Source organism: Natrix helvetica (genome assembly GCF_964273705.1).
Source record: "Natrix helvetica genome assembly, chromosome: 5".
Lineage (NCBI taxonomy): Eukaryota > Metazoa > Chordata > Lepidosauria > Squamata > Natricidae > Natrix > Natrix helvetica.
The window spans coordinates 75,885,134-75,902,182 of record NC_138551.1 but is presented as its reverse complement, the minus strand read 5'-3'; the positions used below and the strand labels follow the sequence as shown (position 1 = coordinate 75,902,182).

Sequence of the window (17,049 nt, the reverse complement as noted above, 5' to 3'; positions counted from 1 at the left end):
GGCAGCGGCCCAGGCCTGCCATGCCCCCAAACCAGTTTGCTGGACAGTACCATAAGCATCTCCATCTTGGTTTTTTCTTCTGCACATGTGCAGAACAATTTTTATTGTACTGCGCATGTGCGTGCAGCGCACCCATGAGCAAACTGGCAGTAGTGCCTGCCGGAACCCACCCCTGCATTCAGTGTCTTGGCTATAACTGTTCTTCAGCCCCATGACTGCTGTTACCCAGGCATTCTCTCAGGCAGCTCTTTTGTGGGTGCCATCTTACTGACCTTCTCCTAGATGCTCTGGGTTTCATACAGGACAGTAACTTTGACAGCCATCAGATCCCGCCTGTCCTCTTTCCAGATGATGTTCAGTCTGTTTGTGCAGTATTATAGCCAATGAGGTTTATTTGGGGTGCAATTATTGCTAATTGCAAATTTTTCAATATATATACATTTTAGTACATACATTTAAACATTTTCTGAAACATTCGGAGTTGAATGTTTGATTGACTTTCTTTCTTTGGCAGGCAATATCTGCTTACTTTATTACTAGTAATAAAATTGTGTACTAAGTGTGGGGAGCAATTACAATTATTTTGTTAAATATGTTTTTAAAAAATTCAAGGATAATGTGATTTTATTTTTTTAACTCAGCATCGATTTTCTTATCTATTTGCATAAACAGTCTAATTTGTTCTGAAGAAGAGTGGCAATATGATTAAAGTCAGACGGAGTTATGCACAAACAACCTAAATAGATTATGTTGTTGTTGGTACGATTGCCTGTCAGATCTGCCTCCGAGAGTTTATGAATCTCTTCAAATTTCTGATTGTTGGCAGTTTTATTTTTTATTCCATAAACATTCATGTTATAATTAATAATGCATAGGAACTGTATTGCATTGCAAATGTGAACTTAATAAATTATTGGAAATCCCATTATTATGCGCCTTGACATTAATACACAGCTAGTGAATATGGATGTATTCATGTTAGAACAGTGGAAATGTTGATCATAATCAACTGTTGAATTAAATTGGATTAGTGCAGGGTATACGTTGCTCTTATTTGATTATTAATGAAAGATGCAACCATATTTTCTCTTCTGACGGTGCATTAAATGCATTTATGTGTTCTTTGTATGATTCTGCTGGCCACTTAGGAAGCAATATCCAATCAATATAATATATCTCATAATTATGCTATTTGCTTTTGCACTTTATTCTAGATTATATTCCTATAAACTAACTCCAGTAACTGATAACCTTTTAAAATATAATGTGGTCCAAACCTCTGGGAAATAATTAGGACCCAGCAAGATACCATTTCTTGGTATCATCTCTCCCAGTATTAAAAACAAACAAACTAACAGCTATCTCTTTAGCATTGGACAGTGCTTTACTGCTCTGAATTAGATAGACAGAGAAGACCTGTCCTATGGTTTATTAATTTTCTTATTTGAGGAGTGGTCAATTTACAACATTGATATTCAGAAAAAGGAGATCATTGGGTCAAACTAATGTTTGCATTTATCATGTGGGTAATAGCTTAAGAAAAATTATAGGTATTTTAGATATACAAATAGATATGGATGAAAAATTATTTACTTACAGAAAAGAAAACAACTTAGCTGATTTGAAACAGTGATAATTAAACATATATGTTTAAATACAGAGAACATATTTTGAGAAGTTAAACACTATTAAGAACATTATTATGTGTACAACACGTTGCATTTAATTCTACGAAGTACTTCAGAGCACATGGGTATGAGTATAGCATTTATCATGAACCCTTTAAAATAGCTTTCCTTTGATTTTATGGCAGTTTTGTAATGTAGCCATAACACCTTTAAATATTAGCAGGTAGGTATAGGCCAGTGTTGGCGAACCTTTTCGGCACCAAATGCTGAAATGGGAACGCGCACACACGCATGCGCCTACATGCCGGAAACTGGAAGAACAGTCATCCACACGCGCACACTGGGAAGATGATCTTCTGCTTTCCGGCGCACGCATGCATGCTGGCCACCTGGTCTTCCCATTTCTGGCACACATGCATGTGCGAAGACCAGCTGGCCGAGGGGGCGGAGGCAGTTCTCACGATGCCACTTCCGGCTGAGATGCTAGAGAAGGAGGAGGAGCCACCATTGGGGAGGTGAGCTGCCCCAGGATGGTGGAGGAGAGCGCAGCTCCTCATGCATGGAGACTTCACTGAGGGCCCAGCATTATTGGAAGGGGGCAGGCTATGGCGGCCAGTTGATCACTCCTGCCCTTCGCCCTGTGGCTGCCGCTGCTGCTACTGCTCTTCTGGCACGCCCAAGATGGCCAGCCACTCTGCACCACAGATGCACATCAGTGCTGCAAACTGGAGGGCTGGGGCTGCGCAAGAAGCCTGCTCGGAGAGGGGGGAGAGAGGGAAGCCCCGGCCCGCCCGTCCTGTCCAACAGCTCTGCTCCCCTAGGAAGTGACAGCCGGGTTCCCCTCTCTGTGTCTTTGGGCACATGAGCCATCGTCCATTGCTCTTCATGTTTCCAGCATGCCGGCCAGCTGGTCTTCACACACGAGGGAGTGCCGGAAACTGGAAGAGCAGCTGCTCTTCTGGTTTCCAGCACTCCTGCACATGTGAAGACCAGCTGGCCAATGTGCTGGAACCTGGAAGAGCAATGGACGATGACTCGCATGCTACTTCCGGCACCTGTGCCATAGGTTTGCCATCATGGGTATAGACATTAAAACAAGACTGATTACCATGGCATCTTATCTATTGAAAATCATTCCAAAAGTTAAAAGTAATTCAGACTGGATTAAATATCTACGTTTGTTTCTTGATACCATTTCTTATCACTTGTTGTCTAGTTAAATATAATATATTCAGTCTCCGCAATTAGTCTATCTTCCCAACAGTCCAAATAAAAAAGGTTTGCAATTAAGAGTAATAAATCCATTCCCCAGACTTTCCCAGTCCTTCTTAGAAAAAGAATTTATCAGTTCTTCATGTCATGCTTCTGCTCTTGTAAACAAATGCAGACTTGAAGTTCAGAGAGATGTTTGGACTCAACTCAGTTAGTTCTCCAAATATTTTCCATGAACATTATCATCTCATAAAGCTGTCATAAAAGCTTTCAACTAAAAATTATATGTTGCCAGAAGGTCTTTTCTCAGATTTCAGCCACTGTTTGTCTGTAATTGCAAACATTATTGCTTTGTGAAGCTTAACCAGAGAACAAAGAAGCTGAAGCAGAATATTGGATATTTCAATCCAAAATTAAAAGAAAAATTAAACAGAAATAAATTCCAAGTACTTTGCAAATTAAAAATATATAAAAGCCCTTTGGTGAGAGTCCAAAATTAATGTAAATCAAATGAAAGCACTTCACCACCAATAAGTACACCATGTTTCCATACAGAAAGCAAAATTTATTTAGAACAGCATAAATCAAAGGGAAAAAGAAACAAGAGAAGAGTTAAAAGTCCAGCAGGGGGTTGAAGTAAATCAGCGTTCAGCTGGCTAGTCTACTTTTAAACATATAAAGCAAAGTAAATCCATTGCGTAAACAAACCTGAAATGCGACAGGCAGATGGATGCCCGTAACTTTCCAATCGCTCCCACAGGGAACTGGAATCTTCAAGACTCCCCTTCCCAAATTGGTTCATGGCCATCCAAAAGTCATCTTAGGTTCCTGATTTCTCCCATTCAAATCCAGGGAGCAGCATTGCCAGAGAGTCAGCTTAGGCAGCAAAATCGGCAGATCCTCAGCAAGAGAGAAAAATCTTACCATTCAGCAACCATCTTGGGGAGGAGCCTCAACATGTGAAAAGTCATTTTGTACGGTTTAACATTTTTCCTCACGTGCTGAATTTTACATGGGCATGTATCTCTTTTATGCAGTTCTTGAAAATCCATGCAGAGTCTTTCATGTCATCTCCACACAAAGAATTCACAGATGCTACATTAAATTTGCTTTATTAGGTTTTGTCCTTTTGTATGCTAATTACATTTATTAATTCTGGGTTGATTCGTTACTTAAATAAAGCTGAAATACAGATAGTTCTCGAGTTACAACAGTTTACTTAGTGACGTTACAACAGCACTGAAAAAAGTAACTTATGACCATTTCTCACCCTTATAAATGTTGCAGCAATCCCATGGTTACGTGATTGACATTCAAATGCTTACAACTGATTCATATTTATGACTGTTGCAGTGTCCCAGGTCATGTGATCACCTTTTGCAACCTTCTAACAAGCAAAGTCAATGCAGAAACCAGATTCACTTAAGAACCCTGATAGTAATTTAACAACTGCCGTGATTCACTTAACAAATATGGCAAGAAAAGTTGTAAAACGGGGCAAAACTCTCTTAACAAATTTCTCACTCAGTAAAATAAATTTTGGATTCAATTGTGGTCTTAAGTTGAGGACTACCTATATTAGGTATAGACTAAAATCAGTTATGTATTTTGCGATAATGCAACTTAAATATCAAATATTTTCACCCATTTTAATACATAGTAGAAGGAAAGGAGTGAAGTATTTCCCTAGTATAGAGATACGGTAAATAAATGGTTAGTTTTTAATTAGCATTTTCCTTATTTGTGTTGCAGTATTTGGTGTTGGTATTTAGTTGCCTGTTCTACAGCAGCTTTTAAAAGTGTTATTTATGTCTTTGTATCTAGTCCTTCTACATTAATTTCTGTGAATTTGGCTCCATTTTTCCTGGCACTGTTTTTCCTTCAAAATGACCATTTGTTGCAGTATTTAAATTAACCATGACAGAAATACATATGTAAATTTTTTTCTATTTCTTTGAAAGTGGAAGATTTGCTTTATGACTCTTCCTTCTCAAGAGTTAATATAATTTAAAAGCTGCCTATGTTATTTTTCAGCCTTTAGCACTCTTTTTTATTTTATAAACTATATATGGAACCAGAGATTCATTTAGCATTATATACTTGTTTCTAGAATTCAGTGATATTTATATGTGTGTTTTGAATTTGAAATGCATTTTACAGTACTAATCTATATGAAATTAGCAGTTTGAAACCATTAGAAAGCTCTAAATAGTAATGCCACAATGAGCAGTTTATAGAAAAAAACTGAAATGATTTTGCTGGCAAATAGAGGAAGATCAAAATATTACCAATTGCTAAAAAGGTTTAAATATCCACTATGTTAGCTTTCTAGAAAGAATGATTTATTTGGTTGAATTTCACAATGTCCTGTACCTAAAATCTTTTTTTGATTCAGAAACTGAATGCATATTTCTTACCCAGCCTCTACTAGCTCATTCAATGGAAGAAGTAGCAGAACATACAAAAAAGGCAAAGAATTATTGAATTCTTCATTTCAGAAAAGGGAAATATTAGCATTTACTGTTTTAGTGAGATAAGAACTGAAGTATAGATGTGCTTTAATAGCAGAGGTGGGTTGCTAATTTTTTTACTACCAGTTTGGGTGTACTGCCACGCGCACATGGACAGAGCCTCCCGCCACTGCTATTGTCGGTTCACCTGATCCGGGCCAAATTGGCAGCAACCCCACCTCTGTTTAATAGTTACAATTATATTTGAGTAACCTGTATTTTCTTTAATATAATGGTTCAATTTTTATGTTCTCAGATAATATTCTATTTGCCAGTACGCAAAATTGCTTTGAGTGTTTGATAAAATTGGAATTTCACACTGAAGTGGTATAACCAAGATTGTAAGAATATTAGTTTTGATAGTGAATGCTATATATTTCAACTACTGCATTTTCAGTTTTATATTTAGACTAATATGACTTGATCTAAAGAATGCTTTATAAATTGATTTATTAAACAAAATGATTTTTTAAAATGATTTCAATTAAATAATTGCTTGAGATTGTTAAATAGTACTCTCATCTAGGTGAGGAATTATTTTGTTCAAAGTTTAGATTTGCAGAAAATTATCAATATAATAATTCTTATGCCAATACCTATTGTATTTTTTTTATTTACATGCAGCCAGGAGCTATGGGCGGAGACGAGGTAAATTTTTCTTTTGAATGCTTCATCAGATATGGTCATGAGAACAACAAATTACAGAATAAATAGCTGTATATTTTTGTCAAAGAACAAGAATTGCTTTTCTCATCCCATAACAATGATACTGGTCTTTATCCTGCTCAGTAGCTTTGCAATTACATGAACATAATGAAATGAGAGTATTGAAAGAGAACTTCACTGCTATTAAAAGCTAAAACTGGTAGGTGTAGAAAGGCTTTTATCTGCTTAAAGAAAAAAAATGCAATATTAATATATTCCAGTAGTAAGCATGCAGTTGTTCTTTATTTTTAAAACCTGATAAAATATGGATAAGCTTTATTCTCCCCATGTTTAAATAAAATAAAATAAAATAAAATGTGTTTAAATAGACTATCCCAGGAATCTGCAATAAATGCTTACAAGAAATATCCTGACATATGCTTGGGCAAGCTTAAAGTCAAACAGCAGATTATTTTATTAGCAGTCTTCGACCTCACTAAGAAATATGAAATAGATCAATGTGGTTTCACAGGATGGAGCATTGCCTATTTTCATTTATCAATTTTTAAAAAATCTATTTTATGTAGAAGATAAAAATACAGCCCATATTAATATGAAATCATAGATTTTGCTCAAAAGGCAAATGCCGCTAGCAAAACTCCTGATCCCTATAATGACTGGAGTGGGGAAAATATCTTTTTCGTCACTACAATTCCAATGTACTGTATTTTTCGGCGTATAAGATGCACTGGAGTATAAGACGCGCCAAGATTTTGAAGACGCAAATTGGGAAAAAAAGTTTTTGCACTCTGCAGACCTCCCCAAAACGGCCCGTTTTTTTTGTCAAAAAAAGGTCATGCATAGTCTTTAAGAGGCTTATAGAATGTTCCTGGGGGCTGCGTGGGAAAAAATGAGCAAAAAACGGCCCATTTTTCACTCATTTTTGCCCTCCCCAGCCCCCAGGAGCACTCTGGAAGCCTCCTAAAGGCTATACACAGCCATTTTTGCAAAGGGGGCAGGGTTTTGGGAGGCCCAAATTCTGTATTTAGTGTATGTCGCACCCAGATTATCACCCTCTTTTTTGAGGGAAAAAGGTGTGTCTTATACTCCGAAAAATACGGTATATTAAAATGTATTAAAATATATTATCTGAACACAAATACATGTGAATGAGGGATATTTTAAAAATCTTTAACTTGTTTTATTTTAAATTAAAACTCAGATCTAGTACATTTTAGGGGCTTATAATATTTGGATCTAAAGATATTTTGAGACACTTAAATCCAGCTAATTTTTTCTTTTTGCAGACCTGAATTAAAATTTTAAATTACAAAGGAAAAATGTCTAGTAGAAGTGTAATGTCAGAACTATTCTTTAAAATATAGTTTCTTCATGTTCTGTTCAGCCCAATGTATGCATTCTGCAACTACACAGGACAAAGGTTATAATTTTAAAATTGGATAATAAATACTGTTGATCAAACTCGTAATTCCATATCTCACATTATTACCAGTTTTACCTTTCTGCTCCATTGTTTTTTATGACTGCAGGCTGCAGCACCATTAAAGTTTACCTTTTTTTTAATCAGGTGAAAGGAAATGGGGGGGGGGGTGTTCCCTTAATTTTTTCCTCACCCATCTCCCACTTAGCAATTCTTTGCATCAGTTGGCAATCTGTCAGTATAATGTTTATTTATATTAGTTCCAATGTAGCATGAGATAGCCATGCTGTTTGCTTTCCTTGCTTGATGACATGCTGCCCCCTTTGTCAGAGTTCAAGGGCAAGATCTGAAGCTGTTCTTTTTCTCATCTTCATGAGCTGGGTGCTAAAGCCAAAGTTTTCCCGACTTTGTGAGGCTGGCATATCTTCGTTCTGTTGCTCTTATTACCAATCTCCTTCTATAGATTCTAGAACAGTAGTATAAGCCATGCCATTCTCATCTGGCCAAGGTAAACATTGCCAGTGTTGCGAAGTGATAGAGGAAAGAGAGGCAAGCTGGCACTCTTAAAACTCTTATTTTGTGTTTCATTTCCTACCACCACTTTCCAGGATAGCCAGGATAATGGATTTTAGGAGTTGTGTCCAAAGCATCTGGAGAGCACCAGCACCAATGGGCTTATTTTTTCTGAATAGAACATAATGGGGGTCACTTCGTATCGTTCAGTTTAGTTGGGATAATTTTTTATTCTAAGCAAGTACTGTAACTGAATTTGACTCATCAAATAAACCAGTCAGAATTAACATCTTGGAACTTGTCAAGATCCATTTGCAATTTGCTGCTGAATTCAAATGGCTTGAAGTTATGTGTTTAAAAATCTATCTCAGTAAATAAGCCCTTAATGTTTAAAGGGTATCCTCCAAAAATCAAATAATCTAATTTGCAACCAGTTAGTTGTGCTTCCTTTCAATAAGACAGTGTTACGCACAGAGAAATCTATACTGCTATGATTTTTAAATGAGTATTAATACTGATGATGATAATGATGATCGCTTGCTGGTAATGAGAAGTACTGACATAATGTTGATACTAGCAGAAATAAGTGTAATACATACAGATGATTAAAATAATTGTGAAGATGATAATAGTATCTATTATCCATTCTATTTTTCGGTATTATATTTTTCTACACTGGCTCCACCCATTTTTTCCAGATGCTGCCAACATCAGTTGCAGCATTCAACTTGAAAAGAATTCTCTTTCCCTGTCAGGATGTTGATTTTGGAAAATTTCTTCAGAGCAATTGTTTTACCATCTTGAATGGGCTTCTATTTGTTTTTGCTCATTGCTGACGATAAAACTAAGAAAAGGAAAAGGGTCTAGAATCAATGCCTTTGCAGATTGTTTCTTGATGCACAGTTGCATTTCGATTATAATATCCTCAATCAGAAATCATAGTTACTAATAGAGGAAGATTGATGAATTGATTGTTCTGGCAGCTGATTGCTGCAGAATCTAAACATATTTGTAGTTTGATCCCTCGGCTAAAGTAGATAAACATTTTATTTGATGAATTAAAATTACTAATAAAGTTAACAGATATTTTTCTTATAGAACAGATAAGGCTACCTGATTGTCTGAGTTCTGGTTTTCTTTTGCCTATATTTTGCCAGTCTCAGGGCAGAAATAAGCCAGGCATGCATTGTCACTTATAAGTGAATTTAGATAAGAGTTGTTTAGATCTAAATCTTTTTTTTCTCCTATTGATATGTGGGCAATTGTCCTAATTTTTTTTTATTTTAATTGGTAAATATGAACCAAAATTATTTTAGTATTTGGCTAATGTGACTTAACAAGAATTGTGAAGTTAAAGTAAACATGGTCTACAATGTTGCCAAAAGAAATTAAATATTAGTTGATTCAAGAAACAGAGAAATATTCTATGCAAAGAACTAATGAATTGCAAGCCTACTAAAGGTATACTAACATTAAAAAATTCATTACAAGATGGTTAAGGCTATCCATTCTAGATTCTTGATCTCAAGCCTTCTAGATTATTGGGTTGCAACTACCATAATTCTAACTTATTGTACTGAGCAAAAAAAGATATATAATTTAAAATACCTGGAACCTGTCTGTTCTGTAACCAAGTGAAAGTTAGGCCATGACTGTTTAGGAATGTTTTTCTACAATTACTGCTTTGTATCCTAAAAGAAAGAAGGCAATTTGGGTTTGGTCACTTCGAGTCAGGGTTTTGTTGTTTTTTTAATTTCTGGTGACTGCTTTGACAATTCCTGCAATTTTCTTGGCAAGATTTTTCAGAAGTGATTTGCAATTGCTTCCTTCCCAGGGTTGAGACAGAGTGACTGGCTCAAAGTAATCCAGCCGGGTTTCTACCTAATATTGGACTAAAACCACAGTCTTTTAGTTTCTAGCTTGATACCTTAACCACTATTTATCTTTCTCAGTTTCAGGTCCTGTACTAGAGGCCTGGGAGCTTGAGGGTTCTGTACAGTATCTTAGCTGTTCCTAGTATTGCAGTCTTCTAGACCAGTGTTTTTCAACCACTGTTCCGCGGCACACTAGTGTGCCGTGAGATGTTGCCTGGTGTGCCGTGGGAAAAGCTTGAATCTTGAAGGGAAGAGGGAAGAGGGAAGAGGGAAGAGGGAAGAGGGAAGCCATCGGGGAAACTACGAATCCCAGCATCCACGGCCTCCCCCCCCCCAGCCTGCCTGGCCGTCTTGGCACAGGAGAGCGATCCAGCAGCAGCGGGGAGAGGGGGGCGTCAGGGCGGCGGGAGGGGCAGGGAGGGACCGCGGCCAAGTGCCTCCGCCTTCTCGCCCGGGCAAGAGGCTTGCGGGGCTGACGACGGGAGGCGGGATCCGGAGGCTGGGCTGCCACCACCGCGGGGGCTGCTGCGGACGGAGCTCCGGTAAGCCGAGGCAGGCCCGCGACCGCGCCTGAGGACGCCTTCGCTGTGGGCTGGAGCGCCCCGCGGGGGCTGGGGGCGGCGCTGCTCCGTGGCGGTGGAGGGAGCCAGTGGTGGTCGAGCGGCCCGGAGCCCCCGCCTGAGCTGGGCGGCCGATAAGCAGGTGAGCCCAGCGCCAGGCAAACCGCACCCCCCCACGCGCCCAGGTAACTGTCCCTGGCCGCCCCCCCCCCCCCCCGTTTTGTATATATAGACTTTATATATAGTCAATATAGGCACAGAGTTAATTTTTTTAACATTTTCTAATGGTGGTGTGCCTCGTGATTTTTTTCATGAAACAAGTGTGCCTTTGCCCAAAAAAGGTTGAAAAACACTGTTCTAGACAGATATCTCTGATGTTATTCCTGGGATCTTTCAGAGTTACTGTCCTGGTTTAGGAGTCGCAACCCCCAAGTGATCCTACCACCACTGGGACCACTTTGGTCTTTACTTTCCACATCTTCTCCAGTTCCTCCTTCAGGCTCTGGTATTTTTCCAGTTTCTCACACTTCTTCCTGTAGTTGCTGTCATTCGGCTCTGTTATAACTACCATCATCTATCACCATCACTATCTTCTGGTCCTTGTCTATTGCTCCAATACCTGGTTGGTTGTCAGAACCTTCCTGTCCATCTGGATTTGGAACTCCCACAGGATCTTAGTCCTGTTATTCTCCATCACTGTCTAAGAAATGTCCAATCTGGATTTGAGGGTCTCATCCACACACGGTGCCTAGGTTCCTGTACATACTATAGTGCTTGCTACTTGATTGTGCCATTCAGTATATCCTGCCTGCACTTTTCACCCTGACACCTTGTGTTGGACTGTGTCTGAAGCATCTCAGTCTGTACTTTGTGTCCTGTCTAGTATGGTAGATCTCTGTTTCTATGGAACTGGTGCATAGTGCTGGTCTTGTGCTGCTATGATCAGTGCCTCAATGCTGTCTTTTAGTTCGGCCTTTTCCAACTACTGATAGGATTTCTCTTGATGCTCCATCTTGAGCCTTGGGTAACTGTTCTGTCTATGAGAAATTGGAGTTTTGAGTCGCAGGTATTGTTCAGTATGCCTTACTAAGCTGTGCTCAAGTAGTGGCTCATATGGTCCTGTGGCTTGACAGCTGTGATGCCTGATAGGACTTCCCATGTTGTAAGAAACCATATTACCAGCTGTTCATTGGAAGGGTGCTGTTCTCTTATGAGGATTCTTCATGATCAATACTGTCCTTCCTTGTGTTGACCAGTCTGGGTGGAAGCCATCTCTTAATAACTGGTTCAACTGTGCTGCTAGGTATTCATTCATTGCTGTCAGTCTCTTTAGTCTGTAGGTGTGGATCAGCTTTGGGCCAGGTGCTGTCCAACTCTTCATGTTCTTGATCCACTTTTAGAGGCTGCTACTGTGATAGTTCCTATTCTGGGGGGTTTCTGTGGTCTACCCTCAGGTCCTGCAGCCACCTCACTGGTGTGTTAATGTGTCTCCTCTTTGTCTGCTATATTCTTCCAGTACTATTCAGTATTGTGTTGGTAGCACTGCTGTTGCTGTGTTGTTGCACTGCAGTTGGGAGGACACCTTGGAGGTTCTTTGGAGAACAGGGCCTTTATCTTCTTGGCCTCTGTTTCTCTAGCATGTCTCCTTAGCCTGGTAGCCAGTGTTGTGGGCCTTTGTTTAGAGTCTAGGGTTGTAGATGGAATCATGCCCTTGCATTTTTTTCAGTAGACAATCGTTTATTCTTTAATCATCCACACCACACCCACCACACCACACCACATGCACCACACCCATAACTTCTCTCTAAGTTACCTTGATCTTAGCCTTCGACCTCATTTTCCAGGGAGGGTATGTACTGTGGTTTTTCTTGCTTGTGTAGCCAAGCATCTCCAGGATTACAGGTGTTGTAGCATATGTCAGTTCTTTGATTTGAATAACATGATGGTGGGGATTGTTGTAAAGGCTATATTGCCAAGTTCTATTTGATGGCCCTTCTCCACTGAGCTGTTGGTCTTAAGGGTTGACAATAGTTAGTTTATCATTTTATGCCTCATATCAAATACTGTGCTCTGTACAGGTAGTCCTCGACTTACAACCACAATTAACCCCAACATTGATGTTGCTAAGTGAGACATTTGTTATGTGAGTTTTGCCCCATCTTATTATATTTCTGGCCACAGTGCTAAAGTGAATCACTGCAGTTATTAAGTTAGCAATAAGGTTGTTAAGTGAATCTGGATTCCCAATTGACTTTGTTTGTCAGAAGATCGCAAAAGGTGATCACATGACCACAGGGCACTGCAATTGTCATAAATGCGAACCAGTTGCCAAGCTTCTGAATTTTGATCACATGGCCTTGGGGATGCTGCAACAATTGTAAGTGTGAAAATTGGTTTTAAGTCACTTTTTTCAGTGCCGTAACGTCGAACAATCACTAATTGAACTGTTGTAAGTTGAGGACTACTTGTTACCATACAAGGGTGGGGGTGCAGTGACATTCCACTTCAGGCATTGGCTGCCGATCTAATTGTTCTTCTGGGTCTTGTTGAGTCTGGGATGTAATGAGTAGGGTGGTCTGTCTCCTCTTCACTATGTTTAAGTGATGGGTAACTAGCTGTTTTCAGTTAGTTTGAATATAGCCTTCCATCCATCTCATATATTTCATATATCCCCTCTCATTAGGCCTACTATATTGTTGTAGCATTCACCAGTTTCAGCTTCTATTGTTTGTAGCCCTTTTATATTCAGATTGTCCTCGTTCCCCAATATTTGGCACAAATCTTGTTACTCTGAGCAACATCTGAGCTGTAATGACTCTTTCAGTTCATGTCACTCTCATATCTGAGGTAGGCAGATTGAAGTGTTAGAAGGTCTTTGCCCAAAGATCCCTACTGGTATAGTAAGTACAAGCCAGAATTTGAAACTCTGCTTTCTATGTCAAAGGGTGACACTTTAACCACTATGCTACCAAGCCACTATATATCAAACTGGCTACACACACATAAGAGAGTACACATGGACATGAACACATACAATCACATTCTAATGAACATTAGCTGTAGAATAATAATATCACTGCATGTCTTAAAAAACAAATGTTAAGCAAACTTTCAGAATTTAAATTCTGAAAATATTGAGAAACTCAGTTAGGAAGTTCAAGTCCAATGTTTTGAAAAAATTGTGCTGAATGGCTGCAGCAACGGCTCATGAAATAGTTGTGTTCTGCTGAAAATGATTATGCCATTGCTCAAATGATTAACTAGGGCAATGTATTGGGTTGCTCTTATTCCAGAAAAACATACTTGTTGCAGATTTGTGTTCTTGCAGATATACCCATAACATAAACACAATGAATAATCACCCTAATGTTTTCTTTAAATAATCTATTTTAGAAGTCTTGTTTTCTTCTCTACCAGTTGGACTCCTTTTGGTAACAAAAACAAGCTTTGATCTTTTGTGGAAGAAGCAAATTTTATTTCTGTAAGCGGGTATCAGGAGAAAGATCCTTTTCCTAGTACCACGATTAGGTCATGTAAACATGTTAGTATATATAAACAACTTAGTATATGAGCTATTTAAAAAAAAATGCTTAACCCTTTTATTTATTTTTTATAAATAACTCAAAGCAATAAACATACCTAATGCACTTTCCTCTTCCTATTTTCTCCATAACGATTATTCAGTGAGGGGGGAGGGTAAGAGAGAGTGACTGACCCAAAGTGACCCAGCTAGTTTTTCATGACTAAGGCAACACTAGAAATCACAATCTCCCGGTTTCTAGGCCAGCACCCTAACCAGTAGAGCCACCTGGCCCAGACTTACATACATTGGTTTGTTTTGAAATGTTTCTTCTTATCATTTATAAAATGTTCTGTTCATAATATTATTTATATTAATATTATAATAGTTACTAAAAACAAATATTAGTATCTTGAGCCACTATTAACTAGTGAAATGATAAGAGAATGCAGTACTACTTTTTCAGAACAAGACTTTTATCTTGAAAGACACTTGAACTTGCAAAGTGACTTGCAAATATGCATAGAACTTGAATGTGGAAGTTGAATTAACCAATGTTGTATCCAACAACTTTCTAGGTGTTTAGGACAATTTCTTCTAAGCAAAAGTGACATGGGAATAGGGCCTGGAATACTGTGGTGTAGATTTGGAATCTAATATAATTTAACACAAAGAGGTTTGTTGAAGGAGTTTCCTGCCCCATTCAGCCAGCAGTCACCAAAAAAGTTAACTGAAAAACCTTTTTCAAGAAAATCAGTGTTTCTCCTAAACAAATGAGATGATGCAGAAAGTCACCTGGTTTTGAGCAATTCTTCACTGCATAACTAGCCCCCACATTCCTCCCCAGGAGTTTTCTTGAACCTGGGATGGAATGTGGATGCTGGTTATGCAATGGAGAATTTCGCCAAACTGGGTGACCTTCTGCATCCTATCTCATTTTTTTAGGAGCGACATGGATCCTTTGAAAAGGCTTTTTACATTTCAGAGCCAAATATGGATTTCAGGGCCAAATAGTGGAAGAAAAAAAACTTCCTTATAAGAAATCCCTTGCCAAAAATGTAAATCTCATTTGAGCTGAGCTAGTAGCTATAGACAGATATTAGGGTTCTTTTCTTGACAATAATGTTGAATTGATTTGATGTAGCTTTCACTGTTTAGTCTAAGCCAGGGGTGTCAACTCAAGGCCCACAGGCTGGATCCAGCCTACGATGTGGTCAGATCCAGCCTGTGGGGACGGCCTGGAAAATATACAGAGCCGGCCCTGTTGCTTCAGCCCAGTCTACCCGCATTGCTTCAGCCCAGTCCACCCAATACGATGAGGAAACATCGGGCCAGTGTGGCTTCAGCCCAGTCTACCCAATGTGAAGAGGAAACATGCCAGCAGTTTGGGAAGTGGCAAAACTGACTAGCCCACCCAGCTGACCACACCCACCCAGTCAACCATGCCCAGTGAGTGACGGCAAGCTGGCCATGCCCACCCAGTTGGCCATGCCTGCCCTCCCTGAGGTCAACTACAGTCCTGACGCGAACTTCAATGAAATTGAGTTTGACACCCCAGGTCTAAGTCCTGAGGTTTCTAGTTTCCAAATATTTCCAAATATTGTCATCTTGCTTAGCTTTTTCAATATAAGCCAAGATTTCTAGATGCTATCATCTATAATATATTGCAGACCATAATATTTGCATAAATATATGCATGGATACATAGACACACAAAGAGAAAAAGCGAATTAGAAGAAGAACTTGGCATTATTGCTTGTGCTTGTATTTTACTCTGTTGGTTTCAGGAAAGAAAGTTTATCATGTGGTCAAATTTACTTTGAAACAAGCACCTTAATTAAAAAGGGAAATGTACAGAATTTTTCAGGTTTTCACTTAAATTAGTTACACTTAAAACATATTGTACAACAGTGAGCAAGATTTATGGATGCTGTGTGAGTCATAGATATTATAAATGATGGAAAATATTAATATTTCATATTCAATTTTTATAATCTTTATAATCTGAGTATTAGATAAAGAACATTAAATGTGGCAGATCTACTTTTAGGCTTATGTTCTAATGAAAATGACCGTGTTGGGAGGGAGAAACCTGTGAATGATAAGATGATTTTGTGGGCATGTTGGTTCAGTAAGCAAAATATGTTACTAGTTCCTGATAACTCTTCCTTTCCAAGGTGATTAAAATTAACTTTTTAATTCACTTCAGCAGTTTGCAAGTATATGTTGATCAGGAGAGAATAGGTTCTTAATAATATCCTCTGGGCAAGTGTTCAAGTCAGCCATTCCTAGAAAAGTTTCTAGACAATGCTTGCATTAGAATTATGGTTTTCATATTTAGGACTGGAGAGTATGCCAAACCACAAGTAAACACAAATTGATTGGAGGTATAGCATGTGAATCTACTTGATTAGTTATCATGAATATTATGAACGTATGCTTCTAGCCTATCCCCAGAAGCTAATGACAATTTCTGTTTGAGTGATTAAAGATCCAGAATTCAAACTGTCCTAATTTCCTTCAAAATATATTTGTATGTAGAATATGATGTGAAAAAATTTAAATATTGAAGGAAAACATGATTTTCATGTTCAGCTATGTAGATTTATTAATGGAGCGTGTCTATGCATCTTTGAATCAGATGTGTAAGTGTCTGATTTTTAAGCTACTGTAACATATTTCACAGGTCGATCTTCACTATTTCCTTTTGAAGATGGCTTTTTGGATGACAGTCATGGTGACCAGTCTTTATCATCAGGTCTCAACTCCCCAACCCGCTGTCAGAATGGTGAAAGAGTCGAACGCTATTCTAGGAAGGTGTTTGTTGGAGGTCTGCCTCCTGACATTGATGAAGGTACAGAATGGTGGGAGGAAGGGTATAAGGGTTTTTTGCCATTTAAAAATTACTGAGAGGTAAGGCTCAGCAATATAGTGGCTATTTCTTTAAAAACCAGATTAACACAGTGTGCTCTTATATTCTGTGAGCATGGATTTTATCAATTGAAGAACTTTTGTACATGCAAACGAATGGAAGTATAAAAAGGTGTAAAAAATATTGGAACCCATTTAAAAACAAATAAACCTGTGTACATGTGTATACATTCAGTCATATACATATACACAGTATATATGTACACACACACAAA

General features: G+C 38.5%; 1 protein-coding gene across 11 annotated transcripts in view; it reads left to right on the top strand.

The window, feature by feature from the left end:
* Nucleotides 1-17,049, top strand: part of CPEB3 (cytoplasmic polyadenylation element binding protein 3) — a gene marked incomplete at its 5' end in the record, with an annotated part of 92,291 nt that overhangs the window by 54,007 nt on the left and 21,235 nt on the right. For 9 of the 11 annotated variants that reach the window (XM_081953933.1, XM_081953930.1, XM_081953931.1 and 6 more), the window contains 2 exons: nt 5,975-5,998; nt 16,590-16,757. In XM_081953933.1, the coding sequence (XP_081810059.1) occupies nt 5,975-5,998; nt 16,590-16,757 (192 nt within the window). The remainder of the gene's footprint in view (nt 1-5,974; nt 5,999-16,589; nt 16,758-17,049) is intronic. The other 2 variants (XM_081953928.1, XM_081953936.1) reach the window with 1 other exon arrangement.